Source organism: Rhipicephalus microplus, chromosome 3, assembly GCF_043290135.1.
Source record: "Rhipicephalus microplus isolate Deutch F79 chromosome 3, USDA_Rmic, whole genome shotgun sequence".
Classification (NCBI taxonomy): Eukaryota; Metazoa; Arthropoda; class Arachnida; order Ixodida; family Ixodidae; genus Rhipicephalus; species Rhipicephalus microplus.
This window is the reverse complement of record NC_134702.1, coordinates 69,927,963-69,944,342: the sequence shown is the minus strand read 5'-3', so window position 1 is coordinate 69,944,342 and position 16,380 is coordinate 69,927,963. Positions and strand designations below refer to the sequence as shown.

At 49.1% G+C, this 16,380-nt stretch overlaps 1 protein-coding gene across 1 annotated transcript; it reads right to left on the bottom strand.

Moving 5' to 3' along the window:
• Positions 1–11,792: 11,792 nt before the first annotated feature.
• On the bottom strand, positions 11,793–14,007 carry LOC119173853 (glutathione S-transferase Mu 2). Its single transcript, XM_037424638.2, has 2 exons — positions 13,725–14,007; positions 11,793–12,222 (listed from the first exon to the last, which is right to left on the bottom strand). Exons 1-2 carry the CDS (start codon positions 13,988–13,990, stop codon positions 11,811–11,813), a joined length of 678 nt encoding a protein of 225 aa, XP_037280535.1. The 5' UTR covers positions 13,991–14,007; the 3' UTR covers positions 11,793–11,810.
• Positions 14,008–16,380: the final 2,373 nt, after the last annotated feature.

Genomic DNA, 16,380 nt, shown 5'->3' with positions numbered 1-16,380 from the left:
CGTCGTGGTGAGAAGGCGCCGTCAGGGACTACCTCGTAGTTCACATCGCTCACGCGTCGCAAGACTTTGTATGGTCCAAAGTAGTGACTTAGCAGTTTTTCAGACAATCCTTTGCATCGAACTGGAGTCCACACCTAAACTTGATCGCCTGGATGGTATTCAACTTGTCGATGGCAAGCGTTGTAGCGGCATGCGTCTGTACTCTGCTGGTGCGTAATGTGTAGGCGTGCTAACTGGCGTGCTTCTTCGGCGTACTGGGTAAGCTGCACAGCATCAGGAGTGATCAAAGCATCGTAATTGTGTGGAAGCATCGCATCCAGCATGGTCTGGACCTCACGTCCATAGACAAGGCGGAAAGGCGTGAATCGAGTAGTTTCCTGGACGGCCGTATTGTACGCGAATGTGACGTACGGTAGCACCTGGTCCCAGGTCTTATGCTGGACATCTACGTACATAGATAACATGTCAGCGATGGTCTTGTTGAGTCGCTCTGTCAAGCCGTTGCTCTGTGGATGATATGCCGTGGTCTTGCGATGGCTCGTGTAGCTGAGCTTGAATACGTCATGAATGAGCTGGGCCGTAAATGCTGTTCCTCTGTCTGTGATTACGCACGACGGGGCGCCATGGCGAAGAACGATCTGGTCCATAAAGAATTGGGCGACGTCGGAAGCAGCAGCGCGTTGTAGTGCCTTTGTTTCGGCGTACTTCGTCAAATAGTCGGTGGCTACTACGATCCACTTGTTGCCGGCAGATGATAGTGGAAAAGGCTCCAGTAAATCCATTCCTATTTGATCAAATGGCGCTCTGGGTGGTTCTATTGTTTGAAGAAGCCCCGCGGGCTTTAGTGGCGGGGATTTGCGGCGTTGACACTCCCGGCAGCTTTTCACGTATCGCTTAACTGATGCAGAAAGCTTAGGCCAGTAGTATGCTTGTCGAACTCGAGCGAGAGTTCGAGAGGAACCTAAGTGACCAGATGTGGGCTCATCGTGACAGGCAAGAAGAATGTCGTCACGCATGTCTGTTGGCACGACTAGAAGATAGGTTCTGTCATTGCCGTTAGAGTTTTTCTTATACAGGACCCCATCTCGCAGACAGAACGATGACAGACTTCGAGAAATACATCGAGGTATGGACGAGTTGCGTCCTTCAAGGTTTTCGATAACTGCGCGAATTTCATCGTCCGCACGCTGTCGCGTAATCAGATCTGTTGTAGTAAGGGCCCCAAGGAAACCATCGTCATCCTCGGTGTCGTGGCCACAAGCTTCGACAGGTGCACGGGATAATGAATCAGCATCTTCGTGCTTGCGGCCCGATTTGTAAGCGATCGTGAAATCGTATTCCTGCAGACGAAGACTCCATCGTGCCAGTCGCCCACATGGGTCCCGTAGGTTGGCTAACCAGCACAACGAATGATGGTCGGTCACTACCTTGAAGTGGCGTCCGTAAAGGTAAGGCCTAAATTTCATAGTGGCCCATACAACAGCGAGGCACTCTTTCTCTGACGTGGAGTAGTTGACCTCGTCGCGGGAAAGAGTGCGGCTAGCGTACGCTATCACTCGCTCTGTGCCCTCTTGTTGTTGTACGAGGACAGCACCAAGACCCACATTGCTGGCGTCAGTATGAATTTCAGTATCAGCGTCTTGGTCAAAGTGAGCGAGGACTGGTGGTGTCTGCAAACGCTCCTGTAGTTCAGAGAAAGCTGCGTCCTGTTCTTCCTCCCAGACGAATGGAACATCTTCACGAGTGAGTCGAGTGAGTGGTTCAGCAATCCTAGAAAAATTGGCTATAAAGCGGCGGTAGTACGCGCAGAGCCCCAGAAAGCGACGCACTGCCTTCTTATCACGTGGAACAGGAAACGAGGCCACGGCAGTACTTTTGTCAGGGTCTGGTCGAATACCATCCGCACTGACAACATGACCGAGAAACTTAAGTTCCTGGTAACCGAAATGGCATTTTTCTGGCTTCAGTGTCAGGTTAGCAGAGCGGAGCGCTTCCAGCACAGTCTGCAGACGGTTCAGGTGCTCCTCAAAGATGGAAGAAAACACGACAACATCATCGAGGTAAACTAAGCACGTGTGCCACTTTAGACCGGTAAGAAGAGTGTCCATCATTCTCTGGAATGTCGCAGGTGCAGAACAGAGGCCGAAGGGAAGCACTTTGAATTCATATAGGCCATCCGGTGTAACGAAGGCGGTTTTTTCACGATCTCGTTCATCAACTTCGATCTGCCAGTAGCCACTTTTCAAGTCTATCGATGAAAAATACTTGGCTCGCCGCAGTCTGTCGAGGGAATCGTCGATGCGAGGCAGCGGATAGACGTCTTTTTTTGTCACGCTGTTAAGTTTCCTGTAGTCCACGCAGAAGCGCAGTGATCCATCTTTTTTCTTCACGAGCACGACCGGAGATGACCAGGCACTTTTCGAAAGTTGGATAATGTCATCTTGCAACATCTCTTTGACTTGAGTATTTATAACGTCACGTTCCTTTGCCGAAACGCGGTAAGGCCTGGTGTTGTTTTATGGGCGAGGCGTCGGTATACGTAATTATTCGATGTTTGGCGATCGGTGTCTGACGAACCTTCGTGGTGGAGGCGAAGCACTCTTTAAATTGATATAGCAGTTCACGTAGCTCGGTCTGTTGTTGTTCCGAGAGGGTCGAGTTGACATCGACTTTTCCAAGTAGTGAAGTCACGTCGCTTGGTGTCGGTCGAAGCCCGTCGTTGGCTAATGTAGATGCGAAGCATTCAGAAACGTCTGCGATAGGGTAGGCGAAAGCGATGGCGGTGTCACGAAACAGGTGCCGGTACTCGTTACTAAAATTAGTCACAAGTAGGGCAGAATGTCCGTCATAAAGCGTGACGAGGCTGCGTGCAGCGCAGATACCTAGCGCGAACAAAAGCGTCAAGTTGCCTTCGGCGACAACCTCACCATCTCGTAACTTGTCAGACACCACATCAACTAGGACGCTTGAACGCGGAGGCAACGTGATGCTGTCGGCAGAAGTGCGAAGCGTGCTGTCACGGATGTCGTCAGGTATGTCGGAGGATCCAGCTGTCGAAAACGTCACGGTGCGCTCTCGAAGATCGATAATAGCGCCGTGCTCCCGCAAAAAGTCAACTCCGAGGATTAGGTCTCGGGAACAGTCACGAAGTATGAGGCAGCTGGCGAGAAATGTACGTCCCCGAATGCTCACTCTGATAGTGCACATGCCGATTGGGGTGACTACGTGCCCGCCGGCAGTACGAATTTGTGCTTCGTACCAAGGAGTTACAACTTTCTTTATGTGCGCTGCTAGTTTCCCGTTTATGATCGAGTAGTCCGCACCTGTGTCCAATAACGCACTAACGTCGTGGTGACCGTCGACTACCACATGTATATCCAGAGAAAATCTGCTTCTGGCTTTCGTCGCTGTCGTCGGGGAATCGCTCCGTGTCCGTGCTTGCGTCGGTGGGAGGCCTTGCTTGCGTCGAGTGTCAGCGGCCTCGCTCCCGAAGGTCGCTGTCGTTAGTTTTCCCGCCTAGGGCTTGGCGAGCGCACCGGCGCCGCTCCTGGGAGGCTCCGAAAATTCGGAGATCGCCTTGGGGATGGGGACCGTGACTGCCGCCGCAGTGGCATGCGCTGCTGTGAGAGGTAATCTTGAATAGCTCTCGGTCTTTCGCCAAATCTCGGCCGTGGTGCGTCGACGGCAAAACCCTGTAGTCCGAGGCGACGGTAGGGACATTCCCGGTACACATGTCCAGCTTCACCGCAGTGGTAACACAGTGGCCGTCTGTCTGGTGTGCGCCATACGTCGGATTTTCTGGGAAGTGGCTGCCGATTTTCTAAGTGCTGAATTGGCTGCAGCGAAGGAAGTGCATCCTGATGCATAGAATTAACGAAGCGCGGTGAAGCAGGAATATATCGGCTTACAGCTTCTGCGTATGATGCACGATGTGGCTCCGCCGGGACAGGTGGGACATAGCTGAAAGGCGGAACTTGGAGAGCCTGTCGTACTTCGTTTCTGACAAGGCTGCAAATAGACCCTGCAGTAGGTTGGGACTGGCACTGAATCTTTTGTAGTTCGTCGCGCACCACCGATCGAATGAGATCGCAAAGAGACTCGATGTTGATGTTGCCTGCCGCCCCTCCGATCTGACCTATTGACGAAGCGGCACTCACTTGCCGGCCGTGCACAGTAGAGCGCTGCTGCAGCACTTGCTCCATGGTTGTGGCTTCGGTCGAAAATTCCGCCACGGTCTTTGGGGGACAGCGAACGAGGCCACCGAAAAGCGGCTCCTTCACTCCTCGCATTAAATGACGGACCTTCTTTTCTTCGGCCATGTCGGGGTCAGCTCGACGAAAGAGGCTCGTCATGTCCTCGACGTACATCATGACGCTTTCATTCGGCATTTGGAGGCGCCACTGAATCTCTCGCTCGGCTCGTTCGCGACGATCGGGATTGGCCCAACTTGCCAGCAGGTATCGACGAAAGACGCTCCCCGAGGGTAAAGGCTCACGGTTTTCGTACCAAGTACGAGCGCCGTCCTCCAAGCTGAAATACACGTTCCTCATTTTGTCGAAGTTGGTCCAACCATTGTAATCCGAAACCCGTTCAAACTGAGCCAGCCAGTCTTCGACATCCTCCAAGACGGAACCGTGGAACACCTTCGGCACACGTGGCCTCCACAGCGTATGATGCGTGGTCGCACCGCCTTCCTGTGCGTTGGAGGCTGCAGCGCCTTCCATAGCGTTCGGGGGTGTGACAGACGTCATCTCAGGAAGAGGTCCACGCTCAGGAGGTAGTCCTCGGAGTCTTCGGCTTGAGCGGTGGACAGGTGTTGTCACTGCTGGTACAGGGATACCTGGAGGCGTTTGGAACATCGGCTGGGGGTTACCCAGCAGCTCCACCAGTTGTCACGTGCTACAAAAGGTCTTCAACTAGGAAGAACTGAGCCGGCAGGGAGACGCACCGAAAACTGGCAAGATGGCTGCTTCAATAATAAACAACTGGCCAGAGCACGCGCTGCCCCAGAACATCGTCTTCCATTCTCGCGGGCAGCCATCGCTTGCGCTCGCCGTAACTAGCGGCCAAGTGGCAATACCATGAACTCGAGGTGGTTAGAGGTGGGAAGTAGACACGAAGCGCACACCCAGCCACGGTGGTCTAGTGGCTAAGGTACTCGGCTGCTGACCCGCAGGTCGTGGGATCGAATCCCGGCTGCGGCGGCTGCATTTCCGACGGAGGCTGAAATGTTGTAGGCCCGAGTGCTCGGATTTGGGTGTGCGTTAAAGAACCCCAGATGGTCAAAATATCCGAAGCCCTGCACTACGGCGTCTTTCATAATCATATGGTGGTTTTGGGACGTTAAACACCACATATCAAATCAGACATGAAGCGCAAGCCGTAAGAGAGTGTGCGTGTGCCACCTCTAGTTTAGTCCTTGGAATGTCCGCTGGATGGCGATGCTTCTATATGCCAATATATGATGAAAATATGCGAGATGGTGGCACTTGGAGTGTTGACTAGATGGGCGAACGGACACACAGGCAGATGCATGGACGGACGCGCGGATGGCTGCATGGATGGATGGATGCATGGGCGGATGCAGAGGCGGATGCATAGACGAACGCAGGGATGGACGCACGGATGGACGTGCGGACACACGAACAGGTGCACGCACAGACGGGCGGATGGATGCATGGATGGACGGAAGCAAGAACGAATGAACGGACGGATGCTTCGCCGCGCTTTCCATCATTCACCCCGTGGATATGCTGCCATTTTTTTTACATCTTCAAATTTCCATCTTATTATGGATTTCTGCAAAATGCGGCCCTTACGCAGAGGTGAAACAGCTGCGGCGACTGCGGCGATTCGGTAAAATTTCTTATTTTGCGCACAGTTTAGCCAATCATTCTTAAAATTTGTTGAAATGGCGTCACGCTGCGTCAAATTGTTCGAGGAGCCCTTTCATGTTCTCAGTTTACGATATCTTCAGCAAGAAATAGAGGCCGCCTTGGTCACCTGCAATTTAGGTATCATCATCCCATTCGGTCTAAAAGCTCAAGCCCCAAGTTTAACCTCACCCCGAATGAAATATAAAAGTCACAGCTTTGCCTCAAAGGCGAAGCAATGAATGCGAGAGCAGCAAACTGGAATGTTACATGCGCGCAAAGAATGGCAAGCAAATCGAAGTGTGCCTTGCGTTGCTCACGCAAAAACGACACACTAAACGTACCCACAGGTATACAGATGAGCGCAAATACGTGTCTCAGTTTTTTACTTCGCTGTGTCTGAAAATCGCGCCCTTTTCGCAAACGGAGACTGTGCATAGGAAGCCTTCATGTGCGCGCGTCTCCGTGTTTTAGGGTGGTGTCAGCCTTTGACCCACCACTTGCCGCCACCCGCTATAACACAATGTTGCCCGTCCCGGTTTCCGTGGCAACAGGCGCCATGTTGGTTCTTGCGGCCAGGCGTTCCTGCTCTGTCGCACTGCACCAGCTGCGTGTTGGCGCGGTTGTGCGAGCTGCGGTATGAGCTGCGTTTGATTACCCCATAGACGTAGCTTCCGCTACGACACCATCCTTATGCTAACCACACATAAAAGAACTTTGAAGTCTACATGCCTGGGTGCTGCGTGCCGCAATGCAAAACCATCTGGAGACCTTCTCGCTTCCCCACTTGCTCTAGCCAACGGAAACGCTGGGCTACATAAGTGAAGTCAGACTGCTTGGAGGCGACTACTTCTCGCCGTGTTTGTGAGGTGAGTACCCGTTGTATTGAGTATACCGCACATTTCGTGAAATCGCTGACTTAGCCATGCAACGAAAAGCAGTTTGAGCAAAGTAAGCACGACGACGTGTACAGTATAATAATGAATTAGGCTTCGTTCGGCTACGCTGTGTGAGCGGAAGATGGTTAAGTATGCTTGTTTATCCTTGTAGTCGAAGGGCAGTTCCTCAATCGAATGATATGACTAGTCGGATGTGTGATCCTGCATGCATTCACTATCTGCACTTTGTCGGTTACCGAAGCCGTCACTGCATTCGTCGCGGAAAACGCCAGGCCCGTAAACCACCTACAGACGCTTCCGTTCGCTTCTTCATTTTCTGGCAGATGTTCGCATTCCTGCAATTTTACCTCGGTTGCTGAGGAAGGGCATTTGGAGAGGTAGACAGACGAGCCTATGAACGCGTTCCCAGTAGGCGCTTGTCTTGCACAGTTGCAACGCAAAAGCAAGCCATGCAAGCCACACAAAAAGTTCTTTGCTTCAATGACACGCGCAACCACACCGAAACTCGCTCAATAATTGCAAACAGGACTTCTCTTTAATAACATAGAATGCGACAGATTTACTGTTCGTGTCCGTCCATCCTTCTGCCTATCTGTCGGTCCTGAATGAAGCAGTATATGTGCACTAAACAAGTCGGTTGTCAGCCCATAACTCAAATATCCCCTATGTGGTGCATCGTTATTTGTGTCGTCCTTTAGTTTCATAACCAGACACACAGATGATTTGATATCGCAATGTCCGCTTTTATTTAGTGCTTGTAGAGAAAATGTGTATGGACTCCGTAAATGTGGTCGGAGCCGTGTATGATTTTTTGTCTTATTGCTTTACTCTAGGCCCACTGCGAGGACACAAGATTCCAGCAAAAGAGGCAAGATGGTTTGAAGACACAAGGCCAGATGTCGTTTGGATGCTGTTTGCAATAAAATCTGACCTGGAAAAACTTGATTTGTCCCTCGTTGCTCCCCTTTGCTTTTCTTCTAGCCTAATATACAGGCTTGTGGACATAGGGGGAGGGCGGTGTAATGTGATTGAATGCCCTACTTTTTCGGGCAATACTTACAGCTTGTACGGTTTTTTAAGCAGTCATTGTACAGATTTGTTCGCAGGAACTGAACTTGCTGTAGGAAATTATATTACGGAGAAACGCAATGTTTATGGTATGAGAAACAGGCTAGCTGAGCTATTCGGTTTACAGAGAACATCGTGAGCTACCCGGTTGTTTGTTCTGCCTTCCCTGTCGTTACGAGTTCCATCATATAAACAGCACGGTTTCGAGCCTTGCACTAAGAGGCCTTTAAGGTATTTGCAGTGCTAAGGTGAATATGCTTCATGAATGGCGCGCAGACATTGAAGTCCATTCATAGTGACATCGAGGTTTTCCCCCTCGTAAATATAGGCTCCCTAAATAACCTCACTCCGCCAATGCGGTGGGTCTACCAAGTGGGAGAAACGAACTGTTTTAATAGTATTTTATACAAACTCGAGTCACGGACATGTCTTTCCTGTTCTATCAAACCACGGCTAACTTCAGAAAACAACCCTTCAGCGTTCAGCGCTTACTATACAAAAAAAACCTCTTCTCGTTGAAACCCACGCTGTCGTCAACGTAAATGAGCGACGACTCAGAACCAACATGGCGGCCCGTCAAGTATGGGGCCGTTTTAGCCAGTTGTAAGCAACCATGATCGGAGTTGTCACCACCCTAAAACACGGAGACGCGCGCACATGAAGGCTCCCTATAACTGTGCAGCGAGTGGAGCGACCTTTGCGCGCCCGGTAACTACAACAGAATCGTTCCGCTGAAAGCCCAAGGCGTAAGATTTTCCCCACCGCGAGATAAGCGTGCGCACGTGTGAGCGTCTACCCGCTCCCCCCTCCCACCCCCACCCTCAGCGAGGCAAAGTACGCGTGGGACATGAACGCAAGAGCGCGCGTCGCCGCGTCGTGACGTTCTCGCGACGCGCCCTCATTACGCCATCTCGCTACTAATGCTGAAAGCATGATAGTTCCCTTAGATCGGCTTCGCCAGCGGTAAGTGGTAGATATAAATAGCTTGCCGTTTCAACGTTGGAGGAGATGCTCCTTCGTGGCTAAGTGGCTAACGCCACGCACTCACAAGCAAGGGGTCGGACGTTTGATTCCGCACGCTGGAGGTTTTCCTGGATTATTTTTTTCTTTCTTGCTTTTTGGTATATAGACAAGTATACATATACGGTGAATGATGGCGGTCACCGACGCCGGAAGCAAAATTTAGGTGAAAGGGTGCATATAATTTCTGTCATAATAAAAATAAGAAGGACAGTGCTTCTAAAATGTTCTACCATTCTTCAATCGCATGCACCGTAGTTTTTAAGCCACCTTGGCCACAGTACGTTGACGTTTTGCAAAAAAAGCGTACTAAAATTTAGGAGAGCACAATTGGTGCTATTCTCATGCGTGCACATATGTCTGATTACCCGTAAAAGTAAGATCACATACGTCTAAAAATTACTGGCAGTCATTGAGAGCATCGTATGAAGGTTCCGTCTGCCTGAAAGACAAACAGAACGCGTGCCAGTTTTTTTTTCGCTGCCCCAGTATACTTCCTTTCACAAGCTGGTTGCTGAACTGGATGAAGGCTAAGCCGATTTCAATCAATTATGAAGGCGAGCTCCTCCGCGTTGTATTAAACGCGCATGCTTTTAGCTGTGGCCTAGTCGATTGAGTGCCGTACCGCGCGAGCGTTGACTTCTCATTGAAGCGAAGTTGGAATCTTGCCGGGAGAACAAAATTTTTCAAAATTTTTTTAAACGTTAACCTTTTTGTTGCTACCTGATACCAAATGTGCCACACTGCAGAGCAATTGAATTTGTTCGTTTGTGTATTAGAAGTTTCCGCTACTGCGATCGCTCTTTGCGGAATTCGACAAAACATAAAAAGGACTCCCTGTTTCTAGAAGGTATTTTGTTCTTTTAAAGCAATGCTGTTTGTGGTTAACACCGCAGGATTTCTTCGTGATGACGTATGCCAGAATGCACAATATGAAAAAAAAAAAAGCATCTGTGGTGACATAACTTCTGAATGTCTGTACCTACCGAGCGCCCTTGCAGCGGATGTCTACAATTTTGACGTTATACCCACATTATGTGACGCTTGATGGCTCAGAGACCCAAACCATTGTGGGGATGTCTATTGCAGGCGTTATTGCGAATAAATTTCATTTCCAGTTCTACCAATAGCTTGACCACCACTCATTTTTTTCCCCAAAATCTACACAAAGTCAGCATGAAACAGACAGATTCAAATGAAATGGTCGGCATGCGTCTTTATTGTACCATTGTACCAGGTATTGTATTGTAAACCAGATTTAGCGAGTTTTTCACAGGAATATGTTGTAAATTAGTAATTGTTATAAGGCGTTCATTGATATCGTTAAAACGATGTAATCACACGGCTTTACAACGATGAGAAAGCAAAGAGCATTCAATGTACGGCTACTTCGGATGCGATGGGTTTATTTGGACGATTTAATAAACTTCAAAAAACAAGCGCTGCAACTCATTGCAAAGATTTTTCAGGCAGCCGGCGATTCGCCGGTCAAAGCGCGTTCGGCCTCGCCTACCCGGCCGGCGGTTTGATGTAGACGAAGTTAATGGGTTAATAAGAAAAAAGCGAAAGAGTGCCGTTTTTTTCTAAAAAAGAGGAAAAGTGAGAAAATATTTTTTTTGCCAATGAACTGATGGGATGCGTGCGTTCAATGTCATGTTACAAAAACAAATAGTTGAAGGCGCTGGTAGCAACAAGCGCACCGCGTATGCGCACATCTTCGCGCAACTGCAGCTTGTGTACAACAATCGCTTAAGAGCAACGCATTTTGTGCTATCCGAAATGAACGAATTAAATACGCATGTACACAGCACGCAAATAAACGTGTATTGCTCCCGGTGCACTGGGGATGGCGGTTAAACTCGATCGGGATCGAATTTCTAAACAGTGATTGGCGTCCTTCTGCAGCTGGTGTAGAAGATCCGATCACATCAGGCTCAATCGCGATCAAAAGTGCCCGTGTGACAGCGCTTTAAGTTATGGCTCTGAGCATTCGAAATGCTCAACTGGTATAACTTCATGTGCACACACACGAATGGTTCGTGGGTTCCCACTTGTCGCGCTTGATTAGTACCAGCCACAAAAGTCGCCTTTTCGCATCTTTCGGAAATCTGAACATTTTATAGCCCGTTCGCGAGCGATTTGTGTGCTGTGGCACGCAACACCGGGTATTTTGCTTGAGAAAACGCCGCGCACATGTCTCACTCAACCAGCCGCGATGAAACGGGAGGGGGGGGGGGGAGGGAGGGAGCGGAATGGTGGCTGCCGATCGAAAGGCGGCCCTCGCTCCTCCAAAAAGTGACTCCACCCTGCAAGGGCATCAACATTGCCTCTGAAATTGAGGGTGCGCGGTGTGGTGCGCCAGCCATCTCGGAGGCTATGGCATAGAGGAAGTATTTTTTTTCTCCATGTGCAAAGGGGCGCGCGCTTCGAGGCACCCTAAGCTGCGTCAAATATACGACGCCATCTAGCAGTAATTAAGAGAAACGAAGTTTTTCTAGAACTTTGTTTTTTCAAATTACTGCTGGCACTGTCACTGGTAGGAGGCAGCAACATGAAGTTTTAATGAAGCGTAGGAAACGCTTTTTTTTTCGGTCATATCGTCACATTGCCACCGTCGCGTAATAAGCACTGCGGTCTTTAATTTTACGTATCTATGCATTTTAAAATGAATTAACACACTACCTAATGACCCCGTACTGATGTTGCACCAAAATATCCGTAATATTTGTTCTTTTACTGACAATATTAGCACGCATGAACGTTAAAACGAGATAAAGATGGCTGATTGCTTTGGAAGGAGTTACACTTTCACTATTCTACTTAATCGGGTGACAGAAGCAGAAAGACAGACAGACCGAAATTTATGCGTTGAAGTATCCCAAGAAAGGCTACTGATTTTGAAAAAAAAAAAAAGAGTGATGCAGTGGACGTCAAGTTCGGTGCGAATTCCTTATGAAACTTTAGCATTTCTGTGGTAACCCCACGGCCGCAGTGGTCCGACAATGGGCCAGTCCTTGTACTGTTCGGAGGCGAAGTATTCTTTCAGCTTTGGCAGCTGCTCAAACCTATCGAGGTACTCGGAGATCTCTCCGTATTTCCGCAAGGCCTCTGGTTTAAATGCTCGGTGCCAGTCGAGTCCCTCGTAGAGCAAGAAGTCCACGTACGTCAGTCTCTCCCCGAGCACCCACTTAAGCCCGGCTAGGTGCTTGGCCCAGGGTTCTAGCTTGTCTCCCACGTTCTCGGCGTAGGACTTGAGTCCTTGCTTGTACCGTGGCATCGGCACCGCCTCATAGGCGAGGATGAGGCATAGGTCTTGGGCTTGCTGCTCGAGGACGTCAAGTTCCGTGGCTTCGAGGTAGTTCCTGCACATTTTAATGGAAAAATCATACGCGAGTGACCTCGCATTGTGATAAAAATGTTTTTGAGTGAAAGAAAGATGCAAACCACAAGGATGATACACACGTGATCGAGCGCTCGTCCCACGTGTATCATCCTCGTGGGTTCAACTAAACAAGTGAACTTTAAGCCTGGGATTGTTTTTTTGTTGTTGTTGATACAACCTCAATAAACACAAACAGATAATGAAGCCGAGGAAGGTATAGGTGACGACGATTGTACTGTTTTAACCACATGTGTGGCTGTAGTTGCGTTTCATTGTGAAGAAATAACAAGGGGAGGAAAAGGCACCTTGCCGCTGGCAGGGACCAAAACTGCAACCGGAACAAATAATTTGCCCGATTTTCTCCTAAATAAACTACGGTGTCGGTCGTCATTTCGACCGCTTCTCCGGGTATTCATGTGCATGCAAGCCTGGGAGTATTAGTCATTGCCGCTCGTTGCCACAGCGGTGAATGTGGCACACTCTTTATGCGTTGCATCTTTTCTTGCACTCGGTAACTGTTTATCAGCATGCACCAACTATATCCGGGTACAAGTCAGGAGCAGGGTGGTTTGTTGCTGTCCCAGGACTATTCTCAAGCCAATGCGGTTGCCGTGTTATCGTGTCGTCGCGGCCGACTACTTTCGCACCGCGCTCCTGAGAGGAATCACAAAGCTTGCGTCACAAAGCGTGTGTTAAACAAAGTAAATGAGCCCTCTGAAATTTCCTTCATTCATTAAAAGCGTGTCAAAGCGTGTCACAAAGCGGCCGTGATGTCACTTTGACGCAGCGACGTCTTCGGCTGAAGAGGGGTATATTGACGACGAAAAGCTGCACGCTTTTTACTTTTAACCGGCCCTCGAAAAGTCATTTTGATATCGTATTAGCTCATAACATTTTCCTGCTGTAGCTTGGCAGCTAAGGTGTCGCGCGCGGGCTCCATTATTGGCCACAGCGGCCGTGTATCGATTGACTCGAAATGCCCAGCTTAATTATTAACATTGCTATAAAATGCATCGATGCGTTAGTGTCACCGTCTAAGTGGCTTATATAGTTAGCGTCACATTGCAACTGTACCGGGGGGTCACTGGTATCATCTTTCGGAGGCGTCCACAATAAACTTTCGGGAGCAGGAAAGTGAAATGTAAAATTCTGGTGAACCTGCCTGTCGTGGTCGTAACCCCCGCTTCAAATTTTGCTATACGTATTTCAAGTTAAAAAGGGGACCAGGAGAGCAGCCAGACCTAGACAGATAGATAGATAGATAGATAGATAGATAGATAGATAGATAGATAGATAGATAGATAGATAGATAGATAGATAGATAGATAGATAGATAGATAGATAGATAGATAGATAGATAGATAGATAGATAGATACGGTCACAGTGTACAGCCATAGTTCGCCGTGAGATTCTTTGCGTTCGTTCGGTAATACTATATGGACAGTAGAATGAAAACATGCGAATGAAATCAGGTCTGCCACCTGGCATTCAGGTCGTACTTCCTTGCCAAGTACCGGAGAATGGCCAAGCTCTGCGTGATCTTCACGTCGCCGTCCATGTAGTACGGCAGGTTGGGAAACTTGAGCCCCAGCTCGAACTTCTGGCTGAGCCATTCACCGCAGCTGTACTCCGGCGGCGGGCCGTGCGGGTAGCGCTTGTCCTCAAACTCTACTCCCTTGTAGACGAGAAGGTTGCGGATGGCCTGGGCGAAACCACGAACGTCCCAGTAGGCGAGTAACGGCGTCATATCCTACTGTCCTGGGCTTGCTTTCTGGGAGTAAAAGTTTAAGGACATTATTCTGATGGTTATAATCATTTATGGTAATGTAACGCCCAATTATTTTTTGTTACGAGGTCCCGCCGACAGTTTTCACTTCGGAACCTCCAAATGTGTATTTATATTTCTATCGTGTATTTTAATAAAGTAAAATAAAACAAAGCTTCAGATCGTTTTAATTTAATTTACGAATGTAAGCACACGTCTCCGTACTCGTTCTAGCCGTCATACTCTGTTGTCTGCGATAAATTACGAGCGCACTGTATATGATTCATCAGGGCTGATTCATATAGGTTTTGCTTTATTGCAGTACGGTGAGTCGATGTGTTTGCGGTAGCCTCGTGTGTTGAGGTACGCATCAAGACCTTTTTCTCCGGAATTGTGGGTGCAAGGATATGCAGTCATGCCAGAGGGAGCCATGGTAACCACCCAGCCGTGGATAGATGGCGGCTCAGTGATGCGTAGCTTTTAAGCAGTGAATCCAGATTATGTTTGCGCACTACCTGAAGAGCGCATAAGCGAACCGCGTGGCTTTTGTTTAGGGTTTCCCGGGGTGGAGATGCGCTTTTTGTTACGAGAGAAGAAAGAGGTCTATACATTCGGGGCAATGATTGATATGTGCGGTTTAACGCCCCAAAACCACCATACGATTATGAGAGACACCGTAGTGGAGGGCTGGCTCCAGAAATTTCGACTACCCGGGATTTTTTAACATGCACCCAAATCTGAGCATACGGGCCTACAGCATTTTCGCCTCCATCGAAAATGCAGCCGCCGCAGCCGGGATTTATTTTTACTTTTTTTTCATGAGCTCTTTTCCTTGCGATCTGCGCCTGTGAGAATTGCTACGCGAAAAGGAGGTATTAGGGGTTGATCTCTGCGAAGGATAGTAGCCTGCGCTCTCGTAGCATTGCTGTGTGGTATAGAATATATTTCGATTGATTTGTGGGGTTTAACGTCCCAAAACCACGATATGATTATGAGAGACGCCGTAGTGGAGGGCTCCGGAAATTTTGACCCCCTGGGGTTATTTAACGTGCACCCAAATCTGAGCACACGGGCCTACAACATTTCCTGCTCCATCGGAAATGCAGCCACCGCAGCCGGGATTCGAACCCGCGCCCTGCGGGTCAGCAGCCGAGTACTTTAGCCACTAGACCACCGCGGCGGGGCAGAATATATTTCATCGTCATCTTTATACATACTCGTAAGTTCGTTGTAGAAGGTCACTACTTATTTCGAGGGGTCCGGTTTGAAGAGAAGCGTGATACGTTTTGCTAACCCTTGGGATACCTTGTGCGCACGTTCCTTACCGGGGTTTGCCGCATGAACGGGGTACCACAACAGATTTAATATGTTTATGTCGTTCTCATTGAAATTTGTCAGGACATTTATAGCCTCATCTAGTCCCACACTTCTTTTCGTGAATCGGAGAATAACACTCTCAGATTCGCTAATTACAGTAAGAGTAGCTGCATTTATGATGGCAAGTGCTATGGCCATTTCCTCCTTCTCGGCACTCAAGATGTATGGCTTATATCCCTGGTGGCTGTTGGGGGCATCGATGAAAGCCTTGGTTTGGCCTTGATTGTGGTTTTTGCTTAGCCTATCTGCTCAGACCATTTCCCTGCATCTGCATCGTGTCGGCTCGTCAGGGTGCATTGAGGTATTGCATTGATCTGTAGGTAATGCTTATATGCGGGAGGTAATGGTGCTTATCAGTTGTGTGTATGGGCTAAATTTTTAGTCTATTAAGGCTCTATTAAGGTCTATTTAGTCTATTAAGGCTAATTTTAGTCTATTATGTCTCGTCATCATGTTTTATAGACGTGTTATCCTGTTTTGTTTGCTTTGATGAGCTCCTCTGTCGTGTCGCGCACTCAAAGTTGGAGGAGGTATACCTGTTCAACGCCTCCTAAAAAAAATATGCCTGGAACGTGAGCTGCGAACGCGCTGCCCTACCCTCTGATTTCACCCTCCTCCTTCAGTACGAAGGCGAGCGTCTCCGACGGCCGGTTGCTGCTAACACAGCAATGCTCTCACAGTTGCCTCCGAGCAGCTGTGATGTCATGTGACAGAGCGGTACAGTAATGTAACGTGACAGAGCGGTGCGGAGGCGAGCGGTCCCACGCGGTGGACGGTCGCAACACTAGGCAGGAGGCATGGACTCCGAGATCGCGTGCTGGCAGGAGGCTCTCAATTGAAAAGAGAGCGACGTTTCAGGCATAGTTCTTCTAGGAGGCGTTGAGTTGTTTGTCAGCTTGTGCCATGACCTTGAGCATTTTATTTTCTACATTTTCTTCGAACGCGAGGTTTACTTTCAACGTGATAGCGAGTGCGCGCGCGGTGGCATTCCGCGG

Coding starts and splice junctions, on each gene's coding strand:
- LOC119173853 (XM_037424638.2), bottom strand. CDS start 13,990: ATGACGCCGTTACTCGCCTACTGGGACGTTCGTGGTTTCGCCCAGGCC. Junction 12,223..13,724: donor AAGTACGACCTGAATGCCAG/GTGGCAGACCTG, acceptor TAAAATGTGCAG/GAACTACCTCGAAGCCACGG.